This window comes from Parasteatoda tepidariorum, chromosome 3, assembly GCF_043381705.1.
Source record: "Parasteatoda tepidariorum isolate YZ-2023 chromosome 3, CAS_Ptep_4.0, whole genome shotgun sequence".
In the NCBI taxonomy this organism is placed as follows: Eukaryota; Metazoa; Arthropoda; class Arachnida; order Araneae; family Theridiidae; genus Parasteatoda; species Parasteatoda tepidariorum.
In genome coordinates, this window is record NC_092206.1 from 83,653,083 (window position 1) to 83,680,346 (window position 27,264).

Below are 27,264 nucleotides of genomic sequence, written 5' to 3' on the forward strand. Positions count from 1 at the left end.
GTTATTTTATAGAATACCTAGTTATTCCATGAAATAACTGATCGTGTCCGTTAAAGTGTAAAACTCTCTTGTATTTCATGGTTTAACTAGTTATTTCATAGAATAACGATCTGCAGCCCGTTTAAGTGTAAAATAATCTATTAAGGGATTTAAAATCTATACAGGGATTTAAAAAATGTTCGTGTAAAACCCAGTGTGTCAACAAAGAATGTTTTTTTTTAGAAATAATGTTCTTTGTAATTCCAAGTGTCATTTTAGTAATCCTTGTTGTAACAAATGATTTTATGGTACGTTTCCATAAATACCATTTATACGCAGCATAATTAGATAAATTGCTTCTCTTTCATTTTAATTGTCAATCATTAGTTTATTTACAGAATACCCAGTTATTTCATTTTAGATCAATTGTTTATTTTACACTTTAACTGTCTCTCATTAGTTAATTTATAGAATACCTAGTTATTTCATAGAATAACTAGTTAAAGTGTCAAATTAATAACATATTACACACTTTAACGGTCACGATCAGTTATTTCATGGAATAACTAGGTATTCTATGAAATAACTGCATTATATACTTTAACTGTAGCATATTTATAATATGGCATAGTCCCGTGCCAAGTATAATGTTATTTTTTGTGGATATAGTGAACTAAAAAAGTGAGACAGTTGGATATTATGAACTTTTTTCTGTCTAAGACTGATTTCTTTTTTTTAATAATTTTTAAATGTCTACTTCAAAATGAATACTTGTAATGATTTTTAAAACCATCTATTGGGTGGAATCTAGACAAAAGAATTTTTTCTTGTTTGCTTCTTTTATATCACTTTTCCATCCCTAAACAAAGGCCAACACAAACAGATGCATGGACAAATTTTTCCCTGCATCAGCAAAGATAACTAATCTATTATTTTTTGCACACAAGACGAAGAGTAGTAAGAAATAAAAGCAAGTTAACACATTTTTTGTTACTACGTATTATTTTTCAGTCAATTTCGCATTTCATTTTATTGGTCATTTATTTAAATAATGTAAAATAAAAAGAAGCAGTTTGTTTGGAACCATTAGTTAAAATTGTTTGCGGAATGGATATAGTGAACTCCTGGTTATAAAATATAGAGGAAACTATTTCAAATCAGTATGAAATCTAATTACCATAAAAGAAAAATGAACCCCCCGTCACAACCGTTTATATTGTGTACCCACACATTTATCGGAATTCGTGCACAGATCGTAATTTCGACCTTAACCAGCGAACGATCAATGTACAATTCAGTACCTTCAGAAGTATTAATTTGTTATAGGAACATAGAGGACTTTATAACCCGGCAGATTTAAAGTGCACCAGTCACCATTTACTACACAAATCTTCAGCTGGCTGGATTCGAACTTCCGTTCTCACAAATGTGAGTCCAGCTCCCTGCCAGCCAGGCTATAATGGCCAAACTTTTCTTGTAAAGCACTTAAATAATTACTGAGGTAAGCAATTTGAAATGCTTAAGCTTACATCAGAAAAAAAAAACTTGAAATATGTTTAATGCCGCCTAAGTCAAATATTATTAAATTTTTGGGACTTATAGGAGAAACTGTTTAAAGGTAAAAGTATATAATATGAGATTCAATATGCAAGTAAGGCATAAAAGAAGAACTCAAGGATTTAAAATAAATCTTCAGGTGATTGCCCAACATAATCTTTAATTTTCGTCTCACATTATCATAAATTTTTATTTTCATATTAGCCTCAATTTTCGCCTCTTATTAACGATAAAACGAACAGTAAGTTACCTTTCCTTGAATTTTTCACGTACCTTGCTTAGAAATCACTTTAAAAAAAATAAAAGAATTTGTAATTATTTTCTTACACAGAGAAGAATAGCAGTGATATTTCTGATTTAAAAAAAACATAATACTGATAAAAAAAATCGAAAATATACGGTATTTGAACCATTTATTTTGTAAAGAATTTAATAATATGGTAACGAAATTCCGAGTTTAAAAATTATAGTTCTTAATAACAGACATTTAGTTTAAAATATAAAACTGAAAAGTAAATTTAATCAAATAAATGGATTATATGTTATGCTCTAACTTATCATGAAAAATTGCCAAATTTTACCACATAACCTAATTTTATCACTTATTATTAAACCATATTTTATAATTAATTTAACCAGAAACATAGCCAAAGTGCATCATTAAAAATTACTTCACTTTTTGTTGATAACAATGGGCCAGAAACACGATAAATTTTACCATACACCTTTAGTTCTGTCTATACTTTTTTTCTCTTGAAGATAGTGCTGTACGTTTCTGTTTTTTTTTTTCGTAATTTTTACTTATTATTTTTTTTTAAAAAATGTTAGGCAAGAGCAATTTTAATTTTCAAGCATTTTAAAAATGTAGCTTTACGAAGCGCAATTATGGAAATATTCTTTTAGACCCTTAATACATATTTATGGACTAGAGAAAATATATTTATTAAAGTCCATTTTCAGAATTACTCCAGCGATATTACAAAATATTTCTTTTTAAAAAAAAGGTTAAAAAAAATCTGAAAATTACCACTTCTCAAAGTTTCTCAAAGTTTTATTCTTATAATCATTAAAAAGAATAATAACATTTTAACTTAAACCCGTAAGTGGATAACACACTTTTATATAAGACATAGCAATGTATCAACTAGCAGAGGTCGCCAAAGTGGTCTATATAGACCCCCAGGGGTCTATTTAACAAAAGTGGGGATCCATCTGAGCCAGGGGGTCGAAGAAAAAACAGTTCTTAATACGTAAATCCCAAATATCTAATTGAGTATGTAAAATTTGCGATTTTTTTTATAATTGACTCAATATTAGTTTCTTTATGGAACATAAATTAATAAACGCATCATCAAAAACGTGGACATCAACCTGCAAGATGAGTTTGCTGAATTATTATCGGATCTTGAATCAAAGACGCTTTTTAAAAGTTTAACAATAAGTAAATTTTGAACAAATATAAATATAATGCAAAAATTCGTAGAATTTTATGAAATAGCTCAGCCTTTTTATGCTAGCTTTTCCAAGTTCCCATATGGTTGAAGCTGGTTTCAGTCACGTAAATTCAATCTTAACTAAGTACAGAAATAAATTTAATGTGGAGTTACGAGGGGATTTAAAATTAAAATTGACCAATTTTGAACCCAATATAGCGAACCTTGCAAAAAAACATCAGGCACACTCATCTCATTGGTCAAGAAGCAATAAATCTGTAGTTACTTTACTTATTATTTCTATTTACTTATTATTTAATAAATATTAAGGTATTTAAATTTCAACATTAATATATTTTTCATAAAACTATTGTTACACAATGTACTATTACTTTAATAAATGTTTAAATCATAAAATAAATGTACAAACACAGTATCTAATAGAGTTTTATCTTAATTAACGGAGAACTACTTTTATGGGGGTCGATGGAGACTTCGAAAAATTATATAGGGGTCGATGATGAAAAAAGTTTGGCGACCCATGAACTAGAGGAATCCATTCATCGAATTCTATCACAAATAAAATTCTGGTTAGGGGAGTTACACAGCTTGGTTACCACTACAACTATTAAATTTTAATTCACTAGTATATAAGTCATGTCAACCCGATTCTGTTTTGAGATTCCTTCGGATAGAAGATGGTTAACATTGTTGGTAGCTGGGCCCCACAAGAGATTTCTGAAATATTAAGAAACGAATTTTGAAAACTACCTGCATCGTAACTGCTCCATGAATTCATATATATTTCAGGATTTTTTTTACGGTGTAAACTCTCTTTTACTTTGATATGTTTTTGTTCAAGGACACCAATTGCCGATTAAGGACATGCATTGTCATGATGGGCCCCGAGTCCTCTAAGATTCACATCTAAAAGAAATTTTGTAAAACAGTGTTGAACCTAACTATTGTGTATTGAACCTAACTATCTTCTTTCCCTCTAGGTCGATGTCTTTGGATTCAATATTCAATATACTCGATTCAATATTTTTCTCTCGGTATGTATTCGTTTCACCAATATGAACGCCGAGCAATGTCTTCAAAAACCCTAACCTTCTCTTCTTGCTGTGTTTAAATGGTATGGTGCGTTTCATGAGCAGTTAGAGTTTCAGAAATAATGACGCTAGTCCCTACCTTTAAATAATTTCTCCTTCCGATACTCTTCCTTTTAGTGATGAGTCATATGATAAATTTTGAGGAACCTAAAAGCAAATTATTTTTCTCTCCATTTGCAATTTTTCAGGAACCGTAGTCTTCATAGACCTCTCACATAATTGAGAATAATTCCATGAATTAAATAATTATTTTTTTCAAAAAAGCACAAATTAAAGTGATATACCACACCACGTAATGACAATAATCAAAGCATTTTTTTATTAAGTAATAAAATATAGAACTTATTAAATAAATACATACACTGTTCTATATTCAGCAAGAAAGATGCAATAAAATTAAATTTTGAGTAAAATCATCAATTTTCATAAATTCACTCAAATACTTTTAAAAAAAGCACCGATTAGTTTGCTCTTTAGCTGATGCAACAACTCGATGATTTCGATAAACTATTTATAAAATACACGCTATTTTCCAAGCCGAACACATAAAATTCTAATTCTTCATCCTTGTATTCACAGTTCACTCTTGTAATGGGAACAGCCCGTAAAGTGTGCCTCTGAAACAAAACAGATTTTTAATAAATAAATTGTAAGCAAAATGAGAATTTTTTAAAAGAAATAAATTTAATTCGCTTGTTTTTGAGTTAAATATACATCACGAACATTATCAAAAAAAATATTTTTTACTCCATATAATAATGCGATTAATCAAAAACTCAACCTGATATTTTGATATTTATTATGCTTGGTAGCCACGTTGTACCGTAGCTACCACCCTTAATATTATGTTTCAAAAACTTTCTTAAAAATTCTCAACCCTTCACGAGTCAAAAACTGTATTCACAATAAGGGTTGCAAATTAAAATTAACTATTCCTTCTATCACTATTGAAGATGACGGAACTAAGGCATCAAAACAGGTTCGATTTTTAGAATAATATTGAATGTCTTTTTCACCTTCTTTTCATGAACAGAAATAAAGAAAAATTTAAATTTTAAAAAAATTTGCCTCCCTCGCTAATGATACCACAGAATTTGAAAACGTTTTCGTTTCTTCCTCGTTTATAATGTTAATTTGAAATCTTGAAGATTCCAAATTATAATTGAGAGTCGTGATGGCTCAGGGGAAAGAGCGTTCGCCTTCAAATAACCGGGTTCAAGTCCCAGCGACGTCTGGTCGATACGAATCCGCATCCAGCTTGCACCGACCACAGTGCTGACGTGAAATATACTCAGTGGTGGACGGATCATGGGTTGAAGTCCCCTTACCGTCAGGCTGACAGTGAGTGATTTTCGTGGTTTTCCTCTCCATGCAAGGCAGAAGCGGGTTTTTTCCATCAAAAAGTCCTCCACGAAGGCAAATTTCTTAGAGAAGTTCCTTTGTCTTCTAGATTGGGTTCAAAATTACAAGGCTACTGAGTTGCACATTTGTAGTCGTAAACCCCAAAATTGGGTTGGCTTTTCAACGACGGTTATAAAATTATGAAATAAAATTATAATTGAATGCGACAATAATGGTCATTTTCTTATTTCATGTTTAGAAAAGTTGCAATAAATTTATATTATGAATGATGATTATAAAGCAAACAGTATGCGGTGGATCGTCTTTCAGGAATCGTACAAATCCTGTATGAAGTATAGTAAGCATACTAAAAAAAAAATTGAACTACATTGAATAGTACAAAAAATAAACGTGAAGTAGTCTAAATGCTATTTTATTATATAAAGCACTGATGCTTTTATTGTGAAAAAAAAAACGATGAAATTTTCTTTTTCAATTTTGCAACAACGGACTGAAATATCAAGAGGGTGAACAATCATAAATATGAACTCTTAAACATACATGATTACAAATTACTAAAAAGAAATTCTTCTTTAGCGTTGGCGATAAAAAGCTGAAACAGACTAAGCTACTAGAAATTGTGCAGAAATATGAGAGGTAAAATGCAAAGAGTTCATTTTGGAAAGCCAACTACTCTATAGTTTTGCATTATCTATGCTTCATAGTTAACGAAGGAGAAAGATGTGTTTTACCAAATAATTTCAGTCTGTCATGCCATTTTTTCTTTTAAATTTTCTTACATATTTCTTTGTTTTTTATATGAGTTAATGGAGGAATAAACTACTTTAAATTGTGGTAACTCCAAACACTGAAATAATATATTGCATGAATTAAAATTTTCATAATTGTATGGAATTCAAGATTCTTTGAAGTATTTGATTCAAACGTTATCCCTACTCTGAAAAAATAAAAAGGATGTTTAAAACTACCAGAACAAGGTAAAATTTATCGTGCTACTGACTCTTCGGGAACACCAAAAATTATCGATAATTTTAACCGAAGTGCTTAAGTAATGATTTTGGAAAAACCAACAATAAGATATAATTTCTTAATCTGGGATAAACTTTGGTAATTTCATTATGATACCTAAATGCATAGCATAAAAACCATTTGGTCAGTTATATTTACCTTAAAGTTTTGTATTTTTACTAAACGTATGGTAATTAAAACTATTATTTTCAAAACCAGAATTTCTGGGAAACCGTTACCATATGAACAGAAAAAGTACTAAATGAATGGTTTAAATACCGTATACTTTGGTTTTTAATACCAGAATTATAATTTATTTTTTCCATTAATTTCATTACCTTAGCCCCTTTATCCCCTTATTTCACGTAAATAATTAAATATAAAGTATATTAATTTTTCATAAAAAAATAAATCTACAGAGTGTGAAAAATAATCATCACGGAAAATTTGTGAACTAGAAGTTACTACTTTTTTTTATTAACAAAAACTATAAAAGCATGAAGTATTTCATTAGTATTGCGAGTTCTGAAAATAATACAGAACGAAATAATAGTGAATAAAAATTTTGACACGCAATAACGAGTAAGACAAATAGAATAGATAAAGCAAGCTGCTTTTACATGTAATAACTGCACATTAATATTTATTTAATGCTCATTTATATTAGTTATATTATATAGTGGGCCGGGATAGCTTGGTCGGTAGGGTGGTGGACCCATGTTCAAGAATTCATGGGTTCGAACCCGGCCTGCCGAAGACTCCCCGTGTAGTAAATGGTGACTGATGCACGTTAAATCTGTCGAGTCTCAAAGTCCTTCATGTTCCCGTAACATATCAATACCTCTGGCTGTACTGGATTGGAGATTGATCGTTTTCTGATCCAGGTCAGAAATTACGATCTGTGGATGAATGAATGAATGTATGAATGGGTCCGCTCTATGAACGTGTGACGTGTGTGTGGCTGAAAACGAATTCTTGGCCATAGATGGAATCACTGAAAAGCAAGAAACGCACCCTCTGCCATAAATGCGGCTAGTGCGGCAAGTGCCATTAGAAACAACAACAACATATTATATAGTTATATTTATTAATATATAGTTATATTTATTTTAATATATTTCTGCGAACATTTTCTTTCGCAAAATTTAATATTTTTCATGCAATGTTGAAAAGTTTCATTATGTTCCAGAGTTGTTGTTATCTCTTTCCTGTGATATAAACGGCTAGTTTTCTTTCTGTTAGGATAAGCTGTGTAAATAATAATGCAAACAGAATTAAAACTATAAACTGTGCAAAAAAAAGTAATGCAAACAACATAACTTTACTTATTTCTTTTTTCATGTGTTATTGTGTATCAAAATCAAATTGACGTCACGCTAGAAATGAAATGTTTGTGTATATTTTTTTCAAGTAATTTTAGTATCTAACCATCTTGTAAATAGTATGCAGAAAAATAATGCTTACCTGCAGGCGGATGACCTCTCCTTTTGATAAAATCTTTTTGTGCTTTTCAATAAGTTGAAGAGAGGCTTCCTTGATTATGAATGGGAAATTTTCTACTGGAGGAACCTGGTAGTTCAAATAAAGAATAGTTAATTTTTACAAAACAATTTTCTATTGCTCTTAAATTAAATTTAAAAAATTAGCAAAAAATACAAATATTTTTTTTCTACAGTGAGGACAAAACCATCTTTGAACAAACAAGTTTTAAAATTGTCTTGAGTATCATTTTCTGAATATGTTGATGTGAAGATTGAAGTTTTATTTTGAGGGTGAAAAATTCCAAATTGAAGATAAAGAAAAGTTATATTTATTAAAGAAGATATTTTTTTCTGATGCACTTATTTATTAAAAAATTTAAGGTATGTTGTTCGAACTATTAATATTGTATTTTAGTACTTTAAAATCAGATCACCTGATCAAAAGTAGGCCATGTTTTCTTTCTTTTTTTTGTGCATTGTATGTACACAAGGTACATTTCAAGAAAACCACTAATGCTTCTCAATTTTACATTTAGTGTTTTCCCCCATACACTGTACTTTTTACAAAATCGAGTAACTAAACCGTTTTTAACTGCTAGATATAACCAAAGAATACACATAGGGGAAGAAGGCTAGCTTCCATAGGCATAGTGTAAATCAATCCTCTAAGATCTGGTGTGATCCGTATGTAGAAAAGAAAAAAACAGCATCTAGGAATTATTTCTTGGGACGGATTTTCACCCTCCCCTCCCTAAACCAGTACTGGGGTTGGGGAGAAGGAGAAAGGTTTTCTCTTTTTAGTTATTGCTGGTTTGTTCTGCCTTTTTGCACTATTTGTTAACAGTACTGTACTATTAATTAAGATATTTCTTTGAAGATACATTTATATCATCCATGTTGATTAAATCTGCTAACACATTTTGACATCGAAGGAAAGAATAAAATGTTGGTGTGGGAGGTAGTGTACCCAACCGTTTATGTAGAGCTGTCCAACAACTGGTTCACAGGTGACGTACCTCATGGCTGTCACTTATCTTCTTATGCGTTGGATCTTAGTACAAATAATGTTTTGCTAAGTCTGAGTATGTTGCTTACTCTGTAAGTTGTTTTCCTGGTATAGCATAAAGCCCAGAGCAGTTTCCCGCGTCAGTTACGTATTCGAAGAGCTGGACTTTTTCTCCTTTCTATCTTCTTTGAAATGGCTTTAATTGAAAATATTCAATGATAAGTAGCATTGAAATACTCGGCTCTTCATTAGAAGACGATTTCGTCTCAATGTATAATTGTTCTGAAGTATCGTTATCAATGTGACCAAGATCTGGCCTTAAATCGCCTTCATACGTTCGACGAATTATAGATCTTTGTTCGACGCTTTATGAATATCGCGAATTATAGATCTTAATTTGACACTTTAACCAAATTTTAAACGACTTTGATATACTATGCTGTATGTTTCATAAAGAGAGTTAGTGTACCTTGAAAAAGTTTTATTACATAATCTGAAACAATACAATTTACATAATAAAAATCAAACGATATATTAAATTTTAATTATTTAACCAACTAAATATAAATTGTTAAATTTTTATACACTTTTTCGTCCAGAATGCGACTAAGATTAAGTAAGAAAACGGATGCGTGTTACTTAGCCTACCGTGAATTATTGTGCTCACTACCGAAAGTATACCAAATCACTTTGGTAATGATTTTGGTAAATTTTACAATAAAAACATGATTTTTCAATGCGTGATGAAATTTGATAAATGTGGTAAAATTTGTAATTTTTATGATAATACTTTAGAGCATGGCATAGAAACCATTTATTTGGAAAAATTTGCTTATCAGTTTTGTATTTTTGAATAAAATATGTGGCAATAAGAACTATGATTTTTAAAAACAGAATTTTCGCTAAACTATTACCAAATGAGGGGTTAAAATACCATTTTTTTTTTATTCTGTTAGCAGAATTATAATGTTGTTATTGTTTTCTTTTGGAAAAGTCATCGCCATATATGCAGTAATTTTACCTGACTTTTTCTCGGTGTACCTTTAAGCACTACTTTCTTTTCAATTCTTTTCTCATTCATAAAATTGAACCATTTCACGGATTTTGAAATGAAATAAAATGTTTCTCGATAATTTTACATTTTAGGAGGTTGGCATTTGTATAAAAAGCTAACTTTTATTAGTAGGGCGACAAAAAGATATTTTTAATATTACGACAAAACAACATTTAGTTAGTTTTTCCGTAAACAAACAGGCAATTGAGGTTCCTAATGACAATTTTTTGTTCTAGAATTGCCAAAACAAATTTCAAACCATAATTTCTTCAATAAATCAGAATAAAATCTCAGTTTAAAAACAAAAAAATAAACAATCAACAACTAGAAAGAAATATCATCAAATACATCAATATTACAATATTTTGTTGTAAGATTTAAAGAGAATTACAAAGAAAAATTTGATTCGGTCAAGCAGAAATAAACCTTGCAAAGTAGATATTAATATTACTTCAATTCATACCAATTTCAACATTATTTTTAAAAAAAAGAAACTTTTTTTATGTTTAACTGTTGCTTAAATTTATTTAAAACTGCTCACTTTAGCTACACTAATTAAATGAGCTTATTTGAACAAACCGTTGGTCGTTCTTCACGGAATATTTCTTTACAAGCTGAGTTTTGTAATAGATCAACTGGTATTTTAGTCGTATTCTGTACGAAGTGATCAATATGCGTTTGCCTAGAATAAAAACATGAATAATTATTTTGATCTGTTTATAATTATGTATAGTTATATAGCTTGCAATACATTTTGTTGCATTAAATAAAAACACAAATATAGTGCAAATATTTTAACTTCATATAAAAATTCACAGAATTTATTTTATATCATACTCAAAGGATTACTTTCTTATAAAGTCATTTTAAGGAAAGTTTTCAAAAGTAAAGAATGCTTACAACCTCGAAATTTTATGAGAACAATAAGTACTGTGTTAAAAAAATCAATTATGATGACTATAATGTGGCAATTACTGCTATGATTTCACTACATTTCTATACTTGACAAGTAACTATATTGGAGCAGTGATGGCTCCAGAGATAGAGCGTTCGCCTTCCAATGATGTGAACCGAGTTCGAATCCCAGCGATGGCTGGTCGATACGAATTCCGAATCCGGCTTGCGCCTACCACAGTGCTGACGTAAAATATCCTCATTAGTAGACGGATAATGGGTTAGAGTACCCTTGCCGCCAGGCTATCCGTGGGAGGTTTTCGTTGTTTTCCTATCCATGTAACGCAAAGGCGGGTTAGTTCCTTCCAAAAGTCCCCCACGAAGGCAAATTTTTCCCAATACTAAATCCAGGCGTTCCCTGGTCTTCTGGATTGTGTTCAAAATTACAAGGCTACGGAGTTGAACGTTAGTAGTCGTAAACCCAAAAAATTGGGTCGGCTGTTCAACGACTGTTATGAAATAAAATAAAAGTAACTATATTGATCATAATACGCAAAAATAACAAAAAAAAATTGCCTCTTATAAAACTTTCAAGTAATCCCAAAACAAATTTATTACATTTTTATGATTAATAATATTTAAAACGTAAACTATCGCTAAAATAATTTAAACTTTATATGAATATAACAGAATTTTAGGTTTAATCGAGCAATACTCTTTAAGAGAGTTCTAATTGTATAAAAAAACGAATAATTAAAAGAAAAACCTTAAATAAAAGAGCTGACAACTTACAAGAGATCGAGGCAAAAAAATATAGCGAGAAAGTAGAAAAGTTCTTTATATATTTAAATGAGCGATATTAAAAAAATTATAAAACACTTTCAGAATAAAAATAATACTATATCAGAACTATGCCTTAGTATTTTTAATATAAAATTAAATTAAAAAATGTGAGTTTTAATAAAAGAAGATGAAACAAACCCCTTTAACAATTTGATTATGAAATCGTTTGTACACATTTTTCATTTATATCAATCTGTGGGGAGGGTACTGGTACCAAAAATAATAATCTTCTGTACTTATATACATAGAAATAAATTACATTAATAAAGTCTTTGCCAGCAACTAATTGCGTGAGCAAAATCTCACTTAAAAGGTCTTGAGCATGATAACGTTTATACTGAATATATGTTTGATATCAATAATATTCACTTTATTTCATCAAACAATATTTTACATATGCATTATTATGCCTACAAAATTTTTACCTTGCATTAAATGGGATGAGCCTTTCTACAATTTAAACAAAAGCTACTTAATTTATTAAAATTAGTATTATTTATTTTCATATACTATTGATTATTAATTAAAATAATTTATTAGAAACTAGCTATATTTAAAAGTTATTTAAAATGCTTGTTCTTTAATTTATTTTCCTTATTTGAAGCCTTATTAATGAATATTTTTGAAACTGAAATAATTTTGACTCTTACCAAGAGACTTTTAGTTCTTTGTAATGCTTCAGTTTCTTATATCCTTCGCAAGTACGACATTTAATTCTTCCTGTCTTATTACAAGGATCACAACTGCAATAAAAAGAGAACTACTAAGCGCAAGCTTATGCTTCATTATTAAACTTTTTTTTAATTTATAATGAAATAATGAATTTTTTTGAATTATTTTTAAAAGACAACCATCAAAAATAAAGATAAGTATAAGGATTAGATAAAAAAAAATTTTTTGATTAACTGAAATCATTGCTTTTCTAAAAATAAAGTAAACAAAATATATTTTTTCCATAAAAATTTGGTTTACGAGACCAGAGACTACTTTCACAATATTAAAATAAATCGTACATAAAATTTCCATATTCTAGAACTATGAATGCAAATGAAGTGCTAGGAAATGTTTTATACATTTACAAGTTTTAGCAAAGCACTTAACTCTTAAATGTGATATATTTTAAAATTCAGTTGTCTTCATTTATAGCCAAAAAGGCTATATTCCTGTGTCATTTATAATATTATCATTACCAATATCTTGAATACACAAGAATAAAATCATGAATTACTAGACGTAAAAAATTACAAGCCTTAATCCATCACACAAATTTTAATAAACCTAAAAATTAATTTTAAAAATTAAACATTTATCTAAAAGCATTTCTTGTAACACATCTACTGCGCATAAAAAACTTAAATTGAAAGTTCACTTAGATATATGAAATAATGATACTGACCTCACGCGACCAGATCTGCAATACGTACACCTGTTTTCTGTAGTAGGAGAGCATATTTTGCAATAACTCTGTAATAAATAAAATATTGAAATATTTCATTTTATTAAATTTATCTTATCAGCAGAAGGCTCACTAGCATAAACAACTAAGGTCATTTTCGTCCTATCAGTGTTTGTTCTGTAAGTTTTATTAACCCCTTAACGATCGGTTAATTTTTAAGAAAACGGTCATAAAAGTGCCTATTTTGCCAAATACATGTATTTGATAAGTGCTGACATCTAGTTTAAAATAAACTAATTATCTAAATTATCGTAAAAACATGCTAGTACTGCCATCTGGTGAGTAAAATGAAAAATAAAAATAAATAATTCCGGGCAAAAGAAATGAATTAGTTTTATTCTTATTGGCACGTTACTACTGAACACTCCAGCCCGAAAATTTCATGGGAGCGAGAAATAGAGGACGAAACCTCACCCCGTCATTTTCACGGAAGCGAGAAGGAAGGGGTTAAAAAAAATTTACCGTTTTCATGCAAATATGCTAAAAATTTTCTAAATCTATCTCAAATGAAGCAACCTCATTAAACTTATGGTGACGTTTTTTCAGTTATTTCAGCGTATATGCTTTCGGGCATTAATTTCGTGATCAATTCAAAATAACTTTTAGACATAAAACTTAAATTTAAAATAATTAAACTTGAAGTCGTCATGATTATTTTCTGAACCTAGCAATTTTTGTTAAACTTATTTTTTTAATATTATAATAATAATTTCCTTAAATATACTTCACAAATCAAACAATCAATTAAAAGATTTTTTTAAATTTAATATACGTTAAAATTAAGTTTTGTACTAAAGATTAAGTAACTCATTTCTCCTTTTTTTAAAGTTTATTTCCTTCTGTCTATTATAATTTCAAAAAATTTTATTGCCGCCTTTGCAGCAAAAAATATTAAAATTCTTTGCGAACTTTAAGGAAATATGCTATCTGAAATTTGAAAAGTTCATAAGAGATTTTGACAGTGAAACATAAAAGTTATACTCGCATAATCAGTGTCAAGTATTTTTAAATTTTTGTAGCATGTTTATTTTGCATTAAAAGGAATGCTGAATCTTGCCTTTTTCATGAAAAATAGGTATAAACTCACAGTTTATACATGTGTATTGGAATTTGAATACCTTTTTGAAGACATCGAGACCAAATATGTTCAAAAAGCTTTTAACTCACTGGGATTGATAACCAAAGAAAAGCAAATACATCTAAAAAATTTCCTACTCCAAATTCTAAAATAAGTGTTAAAAATCTGGTTTATATTTTGCGTGACAGATTTTAGTTACTACGTGTTATTTGGTAGCAAATTTTTGAATGATACCCTATTTTAATATAAATACAGCCAATCCTAGATAAGCTCCAAGTATATTTTTATAGGCCATATTAGCAAAATGGTGAACAACTGAATCAGTTTATTTTCTGATACCCTCCAAATATTAGCGAAAAACAGGTTAAGCATTTATAAGATATATTCCAAATAATTCTGTTATAAATGTTCTGACTCCCTGAAACAACTCTACTAAACTGTTAGAAATTTCTTGGAAAAAATGGTTAAATAACAATTTATTTACTTGTTATTTTACCATATTCAAATAAAACAGTCAAATAATCATAAATAAGACTTTATTCAAACTGTGAGAAAAATCTCTATTAACTGCTTTCACCAAATAAGGTTAAACAACCAGAATTTTATCTCACTAACTAGGATCACCTAAGGAAGCCATTTAGATCCTTGCAGATGGGTTTACACTATCGACNAAATCTAAAACTTGAAAACGGAAAAAGGGGCCTCCCAGAGGCCGGAAAAGACTCACCAGGGATGCCTTGGGGTGTTACATGCTGTTTTTATTAAGAATTGGGTAGAACAAATAGATATTTAACGCTTTTATTAGCGATTTTTTGGAGCTCTGAATAGAGATGTTGCTTGTGTGGGAATTGGATCCCAGCTTTGGTACTTTATTCGAACTGTGAGAAAAATCTCTATTAACTGCTTTCACCAAATAAGGTTAAGCAACCAGAATTTTATCTCACTAACTAGGCTCACCTAAGGAAGCCATTTAGATCTTTGCAGATGGGTATACACTATCTACCAATAAGTATTTGGACACGTGTGATTGAAAAGGAAAACAAACTATATTCATAATCAAAAGTTGGTAGAGCCTCCACGAGAAGCAATTACAGCGTGAACCCTCTGGGCCAGTGTTTCCCAAACTTATGACTTTTGTGTACCCTTTCTAAATTTTTCGTAACGCTATGTACCACTATTAAAAAAAAATGAATGTATTTTTTACTATAAAAAAATTTCACAAAAGTTCAAAATCACAACTGGCTGCTGTCACCACTAATTATTAACTGTTAACTCTGCAAAAAATAGCCAATAGAAAAACAGGTAACCGTAAATTTTCATGGCTAGCTTTGTTTTTAAATAAAAGTTTTTGAAATTTTCGTTTGTTGCAAGCTATTTCGCATAATCACGAGTACCCCTGCTAAACTGTTCCCGTACCCCTGGGGGTACGCGTACCACAGTTTGGGAAACACTGCTCTGGGCCATGCTTTCCACAAGTTCTTGAGTGACGGCTAGTGGTATTTTTTTCCACTCGACTTGGAGAAGACATTTAAGTTCCTTTACCATTTTCGGACGGGTAGTACACCCCTTAATTCCGCGATCCAACTCATCCCAGAGGTTCTCGATAGAGTTCAGGTCTGATCTCTGGGCAGGCCAGTCCATTCGATTAACCCCCACAACCATACCAAACCTTGGTGACCCTCGCAGCATGACAGCCGGCATTGTCGTCCTGGAAGTAACAGGGGTCCACCCCGTAAAACTGACACAACGTAGGAAGCAAATTGTCATCCAAAATAGTGCAGTAGGCATCTTCGTTGAGCTTACCATGAATGGGGACCGTTGGTCCAAATCCATACTAAGAGGGCGTGGCATATCTCAGGATCGCAGATATAGTCATTTGCATGGGTGTCCAAATACTTATTAGTAAATAGTGTATTTTATAGCCGGAAGGGCTAATCTGTCAACGGAACTTGGTTTAGAGTACCAGCGTGGACACCATAATATTTTATTGTTTATTTGTTTAATTACTTTTATTGTTTAATAATTTTTATTGTTTAATTAACTTTTTATAGCTGTGGATTAGTTTCGATATGAGTTTCTTTTTTTTTTAAATAAAAGTAAATCCAAGCAAGGAAAAGTTAGTGCTCCCAAGTGCGATGCCTGCTTGGAGAAAGAAAATTTCAGAAAACTCTGGACTGCAAGAAACTACAGTATTGGGGAAGAAAAAAAGATCGCAATAATGCCAAAATATAGCCGATATCGCGAGACTAAGTAAAATAAAACAAGCATGCTTTAAATTTGCATTTATTGTTAAAACGCTTTAACAAACATGAATATGTTATAGAATGTAAAGGACACGAAAAAACACTTACCCATCCAGCTCCTTCACAAATCAAACAGTCTTCTTTTCCCCGACCATCACATTGATGACATGTTTTAACCTGTTCTGTATGAGGTATTATTATTGGCTCATTGTAATCCTGGAAGTGACTTGGAGGTTCAGCTGTTATACACCAAATATCAGGCTCTGGTCCATTTTTAGGTCCATCTATGATCTGTTCTGCACACAAAATAAGCAAAATACGTGTTATATATGCAATAGTTATAAACTAGAAAAGGAGGTGAGGCGTATCATTAGGATTGAAAATTGCATAGCAACTAGCAACTTATTTCCGGAAATTTTTCTTACGTGCCCCCCAGGGCAAACTTCTGAATATAAACTGACTAAATTATTTTAATTCTTATGATAATTTTGTGTTTTCTAACTATTATTTTCAGAATTTGCATTTAAATAGGCCAAGAAATGGCAGTTTTATAGTAATTTAATAATTCGATGTTCAACTTGGCGAAGTTAGTCTGTAGCTGTTGTCTACCACTACAATTATTTAATTCAAACTCACTAGTATATAAGACATATTAACTCAATTCTACCTCAGGGAACCTTTTTATAGATGAAGGTTGACATTGTCGATAGCACTTTCCCTATCATTTGTTACCTGCCAACATGATTTGAACACGCTTTCCTCGGCTGAAACGCCCACTTCGAATTGAATACGCTTTCCTCTACGGAAACGCCCACTTCGATTTGAACACGCCTACTTCGATGGATGATCCACATTGAACAGTTGACTATTTGTGACATTTTTCTCATTGTGCTGTTTTTACTGAGTCTCGATCACCCTCAACAACGGCCTGTAAACTCTGAAATGCTAATGGCATCATAAGAGCGACCGTGAACTTATTACAGCTCTCACAATCAGCACTCAAACTTCGGTGATCTTAATACAGATCCCGAATTCTCACAAAAACGGCTATGAATGAACTAGTGGTATCCGTTCTTCGAATTCTATCGCAGATAAATATCTGGTGGGGGAATTCTGCAGCGTGTCTACCACTACAATTCCAATTCACTAGTATATATAAAATATGTTAACTCGATTCTATTTTGGACCCCCAGTCATCCCAAAGACTCTGTATACAAACTTCTTATACTTCTTAATATTACTGTAATTTCACGATGAATGGGATATGGGTCTTCTGCGCGGCCCAGGTGCCCAGCTTTTGTTAAATAAAGTAAGTGAAGTCTATTTCTTAGATGAAGGTTCACATTGTCGACTCCACACACTAAATCATTGTCGACACTCACCGCACCAAATCATTAAATTATGAAAAATAGCTTGCTTTTGTTCAACTTGAATGAAATCATTGACAATAATTACAAGAAAACATTAAACTCACGTAAAATTAAGATAATTTAGGTAAATAAAAGTTGTATTTTAAATTATTCGGGAGGTGCCTCAAACAGAATAAGATGTCATTCCCGGATACGGATTGTTAGGTAATTCTCAATCTTTATGATATGCCCTACATACCATCCATGTTTGCAACTGTAATAAATTGACCCTGCCGCAACGTCAGCGTTTAAGCCACTAAAAACTTTTTTAAAAAATCTTTTTCTCGATCAAAATAGAAGTGTTAAGTGACATCGAAAACTGACCGAGAGCTAAATAAAAGGACATTTTAGAATTTTGAAAATTGAGAATGAATAAATTTATTACTGCATAATAGATGTGAATATGCTGCATTAAAATAAACTTGCGATGTTATACACGAAAGAAAAATGTCAACAGTTGCTAGAAACTACATCACAGAAAGGAGAATATGACTAAGAAACAATAAAAAAAGAAGAAAAATCTGAATTTAACTAGTGAATAAAAACACCCTAAGAGAATCTATAATATTATATGTGCTTAAAATTAATGTCAATGATAAAAGCCATAATGATAAAATCATTAATAAAAAATTTTACATTAACTAAAAAATAAAACACAAAATCAGCAAAACATAACGTTTTCACATACACCGTGTTTTGAGAGAAACAGCAGCTTTCGAATTACGAGTTAAATACACAGTGGGCAGTGGCACTTTACCTTAAAAAAACATTGATGTAGGGCATACCGGGCAGTGGCACTGAACCTTACAAAAACCATTAGTGTAGGGCATACCGGGCAACAACCAATCCAATTCCAAGTCAACAACCAATTTCGGCCGTTCACGGTAACATAAATATGATATTGCTCAAGAAAAGGCCAGCTCCGTTTCAAAGAATTAGTATACGGCACCATAGCACCGTTTTTATTCAGAATTTCCACAGCAATCTTTGAAAGCATCTAAAATAAATGTCTATAATTTTCGCAACTAGGTTTTAATTGCCATTAAAATACAAAATTATTCTAAATACATACTTAACTTAAAATTAACTATTCAACAGTACTCAAGCTATCAATTAAGTCAATCTAAACAAATGAATTTAAATAAATATAGTTAGTTTTTTTAACACTATTTAAATTGTCACTTAACCCCATAGCGATCGGTTAATTTTCAAGAAAACGGTCATAAAAGTGCCTTATTTTTTGCCTTTTGTATTTGTATTACGTATTTGATTATTGCTGACATCTACTTTAGAATAAATTAACTCTCTACAATCACCTTAAAAATATCCTGGTACTGCCATCTGGTGCGTAAAATGAGAAATAAAATGTTTTCCAGGCAAAAGAAATATAATTAGTTTTATTCTTATTGGTGCGTTACTAATGAACGCTCCAGCCCGTCAATATCAAGGGAGCGAGAAATAGAGGGCGAAACCTCACCCCGTCATTTTCAAGGGAGCTAGAAGGAAAGGGTTAAAAGATCTATTTCAATGATAGTCAAATTTTAAAAAATAATCTCTACTGTGGCTTTAATCAATCCGAGATATCTAAAATAACTATCAAAATTTCAATTACGAGATAAAATTTGTTTTCTTTTATCATTAAATATAGTATTTTTTATTTAACACTCACTGTAATAATGCGAATGTCCTGTCGCAACTTGTCTCTTTTCGGTAAATGTTTCTAGCTTGTACTGGAAAAAAAGGAATAAAAAGTGATACTTAAAATGTTTTCAGAAGTTTATTGATACAAAAAAAAAATAACGTTTATAATAAACTTACATGAAATGAGCAAGTGCGGTATACGTTCTTTATTTTCATTTCTTTAACTGCAGTGGCTCCTTTTTTGGCGAAATTTTTTTCTGCATACCTAAAACATACTTCTCTAATTTCTTCATCAGTCAGTTCACTGAATCTAATAAAGCAAAAACAACACGACAGTGTGAACGAATTAACTTTATTTTCCTAGAATCTAATTTTTAACATTTAACTATAGAGATAGATGACAATCATCTGAGAAAAATGCTGGTACAGCTTAAGATAAATATTTTGAAATTTAACTTACACTTTTTTCATAAAATATTTCTTTGTATTTAAACGTCAAAAGCCTTTAACAAAAGCCTTTAAATAACATAATGTGAATTAAAATATAATGAACCAAATATTTTCAGAAATGATTTTGAATAGTTTCGTCAACTTTTTTTTTCAATATTAATGTAAAATTTCAAAGAAACTAGTTATTTATAATTCTGTATCAAATCTTATAAAATTAACAAAAAAATTACTTTCTTTTTCTAATTCACTAAATTATCTTACTAAATTATTTTCTTTTTATATGGCCATTTTTAGGTAAAAATAAGTCATTATTTTGCATATACGCTAAACACTGTAAAACAAGTTATAAAGCCTAAGACAAAAAAAAAATCCTTTGATTAGAAGGCTATCAATTATATTTTGAACTTTTATTCTAAGAACAAGTGGATATACTACTGAGTTAGGGATTAATGCAGTTAAAAAAGCAAATTTTTAAAAAAATTCTGCCCTTGAAATGAGAAAACATGCAAAAAAATCTAATTCTAAATTTTTTTTATCTTAGTCTGTAGTTCAAGACATGTGTGCTATAATCATAAACACTCATGAAAAATTGTTGACAATTATTTTAAAAACAGCATAAGATATCGTTTTTAAGGTGGTGTAAAATCTTAAAAAATCTGACTTTGAGATAAATGCATTTAAAGACTTAAACTCATTAGTCCACTGTCATCACCTTGCACAAAAACTGCTATAACTTTGTAAATAATTAGAGTACAAACAAAGTATTTTAAGAAAGCTAAGAGTACAGGGATTAAAATTTATAATATACTCAATTTCAAAAATTTTGTCCGAAATCATGTTTTTGCATTAGTCATATACCTTAATTCTTGCCTCATGTCCAGAAATGAGAGGTTTTTTCAATTTTTAGACCGTGTGCTCAATATGTTTTAAAAAATATTCACAAATGTCAAACAAATCTTTTAGATTCAAAGGAACCGAGTTTTTCTTTTTCAATATATATTACAACTTCGAGAAATATTTTAATAACTTTAAGATAAAATTGTCAAGAGATTCAAATATTAGAATCAAATTTCAATCTATGCACAATATAAAACTTCAAATGTCCGTAATTTATATACATAATTGAAAACTTCAGAAATAAATGCTTGGACTTACATATTTTCAGGTTCTTCTGCAATTGGCAGTGGAGGAGCTGATGGGGTAAAAGAATCTGAAAATATAAATACAGATATAATAACTTATTTACACTACATAAAATAAACTTTAGAATAGAAAAAAAACTATTTTATTTTTAAAATAATAATTTAATGGAACTGACAATTACACTGAAATAATTACACTAAAATATATTACACTAAATTCAACTTGATATTAAAAAACGTGTAAGTAATAAAATACAAATACTAATACTAATTTAAATTCCGGGCATGAGTAATTTATTGTATAGGAAGTCAAAGGTAAAATGGATTGTTCGATGTACACAATTGGTGCATAACTCTCTAAGGAAATCATAAAAATTTAAGTTTGTGTAACTTTGACCATATCGGCAGTGCAATATTTGAATGGTAAAGCAGATTATCAACTATACTTTAAAAAAGAGTTTCTCAAAATTGAACAAAAATGTGTCCAACTCAGAAACAAATAATAATCGAATTTGAAAACCCCATATATTCAAAACTGAAACAGCATGTACTCATTTTTGGGCAAAATGCAAGTGGATGAAGAAATGAGAAAGAGAGATGGTCATTGGCTGCGAAGAACCTCCGAGTTCGTAGGAGGATATTCTAATCACCATAGTCGTACAACCCAATCCAGGGGTTTTAGAGAGTTTAGTTCCAGGGGTTTTAGATCCCAACGCAATGAACCATCCTGACATACATTTCATTCACTTAAAAATTTTAAGATACAGCGAAATAAGCATAGAGTAAAATTAAATTTATCGATCGCCCATCTAAACGATTGGATCCATATTTTCCGAATTGCAACCCTTTGAGCCATTGAAATTAGAAATTGGCATGGATGATGTATATAAAGCTATATAAAGCTTCCTAACTCCAATAGAGGCTAGAGAATCCAACTATGAACTTGGAGATATTCCAGCAACAAGCGAACAGAAGCATTTTCCCGCCAGATGAATATGCAATAATTATATGCAATGTTAGTTTTGAATACATTGGTTATTCAAATTCGACAATTATTTTTTTTGAAACTATTTTATAGCAGTTTTGCTAAATTTTGAGAGTAAATCAGTTGATATTGACCAGTACCATTGATTTATAAGCATTCATAGCAGTGTGCTAAATATTTAATTATTTTTTTCCTTATTTGGTGATTGAGTAATGGAGAAAATTGATGTGTGGTCAGTATCAAAAAAGAGGCTATTTAAATAATTTTGGTTTCTTCTAAAATACTTTTGGTTTCTTCTAAAATATTTCTTCTAAAATAGTAATGTTTGATAAGCTTTGGTAATTATGTGCTTGATTAAAGAGATCATCTTAAACAAGTGGTCTATTCTTAATGAAGCTATTAAATTATCCTTGCCTGTATGATGTTAAATCAGCAATCTAAATATCACTTAAATGAATTCATGAAAGTTTGAATGATTAAAATTTAATATTCACGCAGCTGTTATTGTTGTGATTTTTTGAGAAGCACACTGAACTTTGTATTCATCAAATGAAAGCAAATAACTCTAGTGATAACGTGTTTCTGATAACTAATTTTTTAACGTATAATTTAAGTTTTTTTAGAAGTGTTTTATTTTTCAAGAGCTTTTCTGACATTTCCTTAAAACAATTTGAAATTTCTAAACCTTACCAGAATCGAATTCAGATGCCTTATCTCCACAAGCTTTCTGTTCATTTTGTTCAACTATGAGAAAAAGGAGAACTTTAAACATATAAAATCTTTCTCACTATTAAATGCTTTTAAATATGAAAAAAAGAAACACAAATATTTTGATTTACTTAGGATTTTTCATACATATTCTTACGTAACTTACTTTTACATAAAAAAAGTTATTAATTAATAAAGAAATGGATAAAATTCAAAGTGGCTTTCGTTGCTGCGTGAGCGTTTATTTACATCAACCAATTGAAAAAAATTAGCAGATTTTATGAACAAATAAATGTAATATATCCTAAAATAAATAAAATAAAGTTAGAAAAATGACGTAATAAAAGTATTTTTTTCAAGTTATCGAAAGAGTTTGGAGAATATCAAAATAATTTAGATGAAACAATAGTATATAAGTCCGGTATTCATAGAAATAGCAAAGAAATTGCTTTTAAAAGCCATCATTTCGAATAAAAACATATTACTGATCTTGTTAAAAGAGGGTAAATATATAGCATTATTATTAGCACTCAACTTTCTCATCACATAATAAAAAAAATTAAAGAAATGTTTTTATAAAAAAGAACATGATTATTAATAGCAATTAAAGAAAAGTTTTCATACGATAAAAAATATTTTTTTAAAAAAAGGATGAAATAAGCCTTATTAGGTTCTAAGCATTTTATATAGCAAAGAATTAAAGATATATTTATAAGTTTTTTACAAATTGTTCAATGCTCAATCCTATTCAGAGTTGAAGCTGAAAGTGTATTTTTTTCCAGTAAATACAAAATTATAAATTACCTGCTATTGCAGTTTCGTAACTGGGAAGCTCACTATCATCCATTGTATAATTTTCTAAAGAGCAAAGACAAGAATGAACATTTGATACATTTTAATTCGAATATTTTTATTTTATATTATAACCGTCATTTAACAGCCGACCCAATTTTGTGTATACGACTACCTATGTTCAGCTCTGTAACCTTGTAATTTTAAACTTAATCTGGAAGACCAGGAATCTCCTGGGTCCCAAATTAGGAGAGATTTGCCCTCGTGGAGGGCTTTTTGGATAGAACCAACCCACATTTATGTTAAAAGGAGAGAAAAACCACGAAAACCTTCCGCGGTTAGCCTGTTGTGAAGAGGACTCTAGCCCATTGAGGATATTTTAGGGTAGGACTGTGGTTGATGCTAACCGGGTGCGGAATTCGTTTATATACCAACCATCGTTGAGGTACAAACCAGCGTCACCTTACTGGGAAATGAGTGCTGTATCCTTTAAGCCATCTCGAGCTCCGAGAGCGAATCCTGTAGAAATTGCTACAATGGAAATCTGGCCTAGGCATGACATAATGTCTTCGCATGAAATGATTAAACACTTAATATTGCCTGAATATTGCACATAATGGCAAATGACAAACCGGTAATGTATGAAACATGATTATTTTTCGTTTTGAATCAAATTGATCATCAATGAATTGGATCAATTGTTAGAAAGTTATAAATATATTATGTACAAAAATTTTCAACTTGGTACTTGTACCTATTTGCAACCTATCTAACCAAGTGAGACATTGTTTCCTCTGTATTTTTTTACGATACATCGAAGGAAACTATACACGAGTCAACAAAATTTATTGATCAGAAGTTAAGAGTGTTTTCATGCACAAAAAGTATTTTTTATGAACACTTTTTATATTACTATCTAAGAGCTATCTGAACATGCGAGTTACACTTACCTGCGAAAAGTTTTATAAGTAATTGAATGAGACAAAATTCAAGTTGATGGAATTAATAGTTCTGAAGTTATAAGGATTTTTTTCTTAATAAATGCTATTCAGAAGTTTTACATTTTATACAAAATAAACAGTTTCAAATTTTGAATTATTAGTCTTTTTGAATCTTGTTTCGTCTCATTCGATTTAACAGTAAAAATACACTTCTTTATAAAGCGACGTAAGATTTGTTAATATGTGCAGGTGCATAATTGTACTTTTTGTATATAAAACGCTTATAACTTCAAAATTATTAGTCATATCGTCTAGGAATTGGTTTCTTTCAATTCAACTTTAAAAAACTACATCTTAAACAACACCTTGCATATTCAAATAGTGTCTAAATAGTAATGTTAAGTGTGAATATATGTACATGTCAGGTGAAGTACTTTTTTAACATGTAAACTCTTCCGACTTCTGAATAATTTATTATATTCCCTGGTGTATAAATGAGTTTATATAACGAATAGACGATAGAACATATACTATACACTCGTGTGCTTGTGCATAGTACATTTGATTTAGCGTGAAAAAATTCATAGTAAACAATGCCACACTTGTTCAGATAGCAATGTCAAATGCATAAATAGGCATACAATTTTTAAAAGTAAAATAATTATTTAAAAAAGCAATAAGTAATAAAATAAAAACGCATCACATTTTTTATACATAAAACCCTAATAAATTCTAAACTATTGGTCCAATCGTTTTGCGATTGGTCTCAGGTCTCATTTGAATCAGCGTAAAAAAATACATCGAAAACAATACTTCTGTTACCTTTATAAATACAATCCTCCCCCCTATCACCCTACTTCCCCTCTGAAATGAGTGAAGCGTACGTTGGAGTTTTTAGCCATTGTTTATAATGACATAGCAAAGCTTTTGGCGAAAAAAATCTTGGGTATTAATTCTTCTACTAAAACACCTTTACTTTTTCTATAATTATTGGACAATTAGTAATAATTAATAGTTATTTGTCGGCATAACAAGCAGGTTCAATTTTTATTTCGTTTTCCTTAATAACTAATTTTTAATAATTACCATGTATTATTAATAATAATTGGATTAACAGGCTTAATAATTCCCTATACTAATATTTTTTAAGAGAAAAAAAATTATCCGGTATTTACTGCGTACTGAAGCTTTTTTTTTAATGTATGAGAAATTTTTCGATATTCCTTTCACTAATAAACTTAATTTTTTTTCTCAATCTTATTTTATTCATATCATTACTTCAAGTATTTCTCAATTCTGCTTTATTTTAATCGCACTGTTTTAAAAAAAAACTAACGTAAGTTACATATTAATACTAATAACTGTTTTCTCCTAAATCCATTATAAGTTGCTAAATGAAGCATTTTCCTCAAAAAATAATTTACTTTTGAATAATAAATAAATGGTTAATGATTAAATTTAGAAAATTGAAAAATTACATCAAATATATACCGATAATTACATTATGAAATACACATTTTTAATCTTATGCAAATGTGTATTTGATTTATAATTGCTTTACAAGTTGTATCAAGATGGATTAGAGCCAAGAATTTATAAATCTTAAATAAATAATCACTTTAAGTTATTTCAATGAATAATGAATATGCTTAGAAATGAAACAAAATCTTACTTCAAAGTGATCTTTTCATAACAAAGAAAAACCTTTTTTTTCTAAACATGCATTTACGTTGTTTTAAACTTATTTTGTAGAGGAATTGATAACTGACTAAAACAGAGATAAGTTATTTCCTTTGTCAAATATAGATAAGAAATCATGAGTGGGCAGCAAATTACACTAAATAAAAGAAATGCATTTAAATCAACAAACTGAATGATTTTCAACAATAAATAGAAGTAATTCAATGCGCCAAAACATTTCAAGCATTCAATACATTAAATGAAACGAATAAATTCCATGAAAACTGTAACGAAAAATTTATTTGAAAAGTTTAGATCTGTTTTTGATAGATAATTGACTTAGAAGAAACGGCAACACGTTTCGAGCGCTCGAGTACGACGTCTATCGTCGATCTGACGCATGATATTTCAAATACATTTGTGTGGGGTGTGGTGTTTTTAGGTAAAGTAGATTTAACAGAGTATCATAGACAAAAAATGCATACATTTTCTTTTCTTTTTTTTAAAGAAATATTACTGAGTTGATGACTCACGAAAAATAATATTTCTTCATCAACAAATTAATTTTTTCATGAAGAACAAATTTTATATTAACCGGCTCAATTGGACTTTATAAATAATATCATAATAATAAAAATATCATTTCATAGAGTACCTTTTAAGTGTATACCAAACATTGGCCTAGCTGTAAGAAATTTTAGTGTATGTGAACGCCAAAAATGGTGCAACTACTTTACTCCAAAGTACGGTATAGTTTATCAACATACATAACTCGCGGATCTAGTGTTTCATTATCGAGTTTGAACTATCTCAAATTCGATATCGGCCGTTATGCATAGTTCGATAGTTAAGCCTAGTTCGTTAAGCCTAAATTCGATACCGGTCATTAAGCCTAGTTCGAATTCGTGTTACGATAGTAAGAAAGAGGATAGAATTCATACATAATATAATCAGTCAATACAGTTCTCAGAGATTTTTAAATTAAAATATAATTATTCTTATTACACAAA

General features: G+C 30.0%; 1 protein-coding gene across 1 annotated transcript; it reads right to left on the reverse strand.

Moving 5' to 3' along the window:
• Positions 1-4,377: 4,377 nt before the first annotated feature.
• On the reverse strand, positions 4,378-26,495 carry LOC107456036 (protein SSUH2 homolog). Its single transcript, XM_016073801.3, has 12 exons — positions 26,247-26,495; positions 23,646-23,699; positions 22,824-22,877; positions 21,162-21,216; positions 19,734-19,866; positions 19,585-19,645; positions 16,615-16,802; positions 13,126-13,193; positions 12,380-12,472; positions 10,572-10,674; positions 7,916-8,020; positions 4,378-4,698 (listed from the first exon to the last, which is right to left on the reverse strand). Exons 2-12 carry the CDS (start codon positions 23,686-23,688, stop codon positions 4,555-4,557), a joined length of 1,047 nt encoding a protein of 348 aa, XP_015929287.2. The 5' UTR covers positions 23,689-23,699; positions 26,247-26,495; the 3' UTR covers positions 4,378-4,554.
• Between the last annotated feature and the right edge of the window lie 769 nt (positions 26,496-27,264).

Coding starts and splice junctions, on each gene's coding strand:
- LOC107456036 (XM_016073801.3), bottom strand. CDS start 23,688: ATGGATGATAGTGAGCTTCCCAGTTACGAAACTGCAATAGCAG. Junction 22,878..23,645: donor TTACGAAACTGCAATAGCAG/GTAATTTATAAT, acceptor TTTTTCTCATAG/TTGAACAAAATGAACAGAAA. Junction 19,867..21,161: donor GCAGAAGAACCTGAAAATAT/GTAAGTCCAAGC, acceptor TTGCTTTATTAG/ATTCAGTGAACTGACTGATG.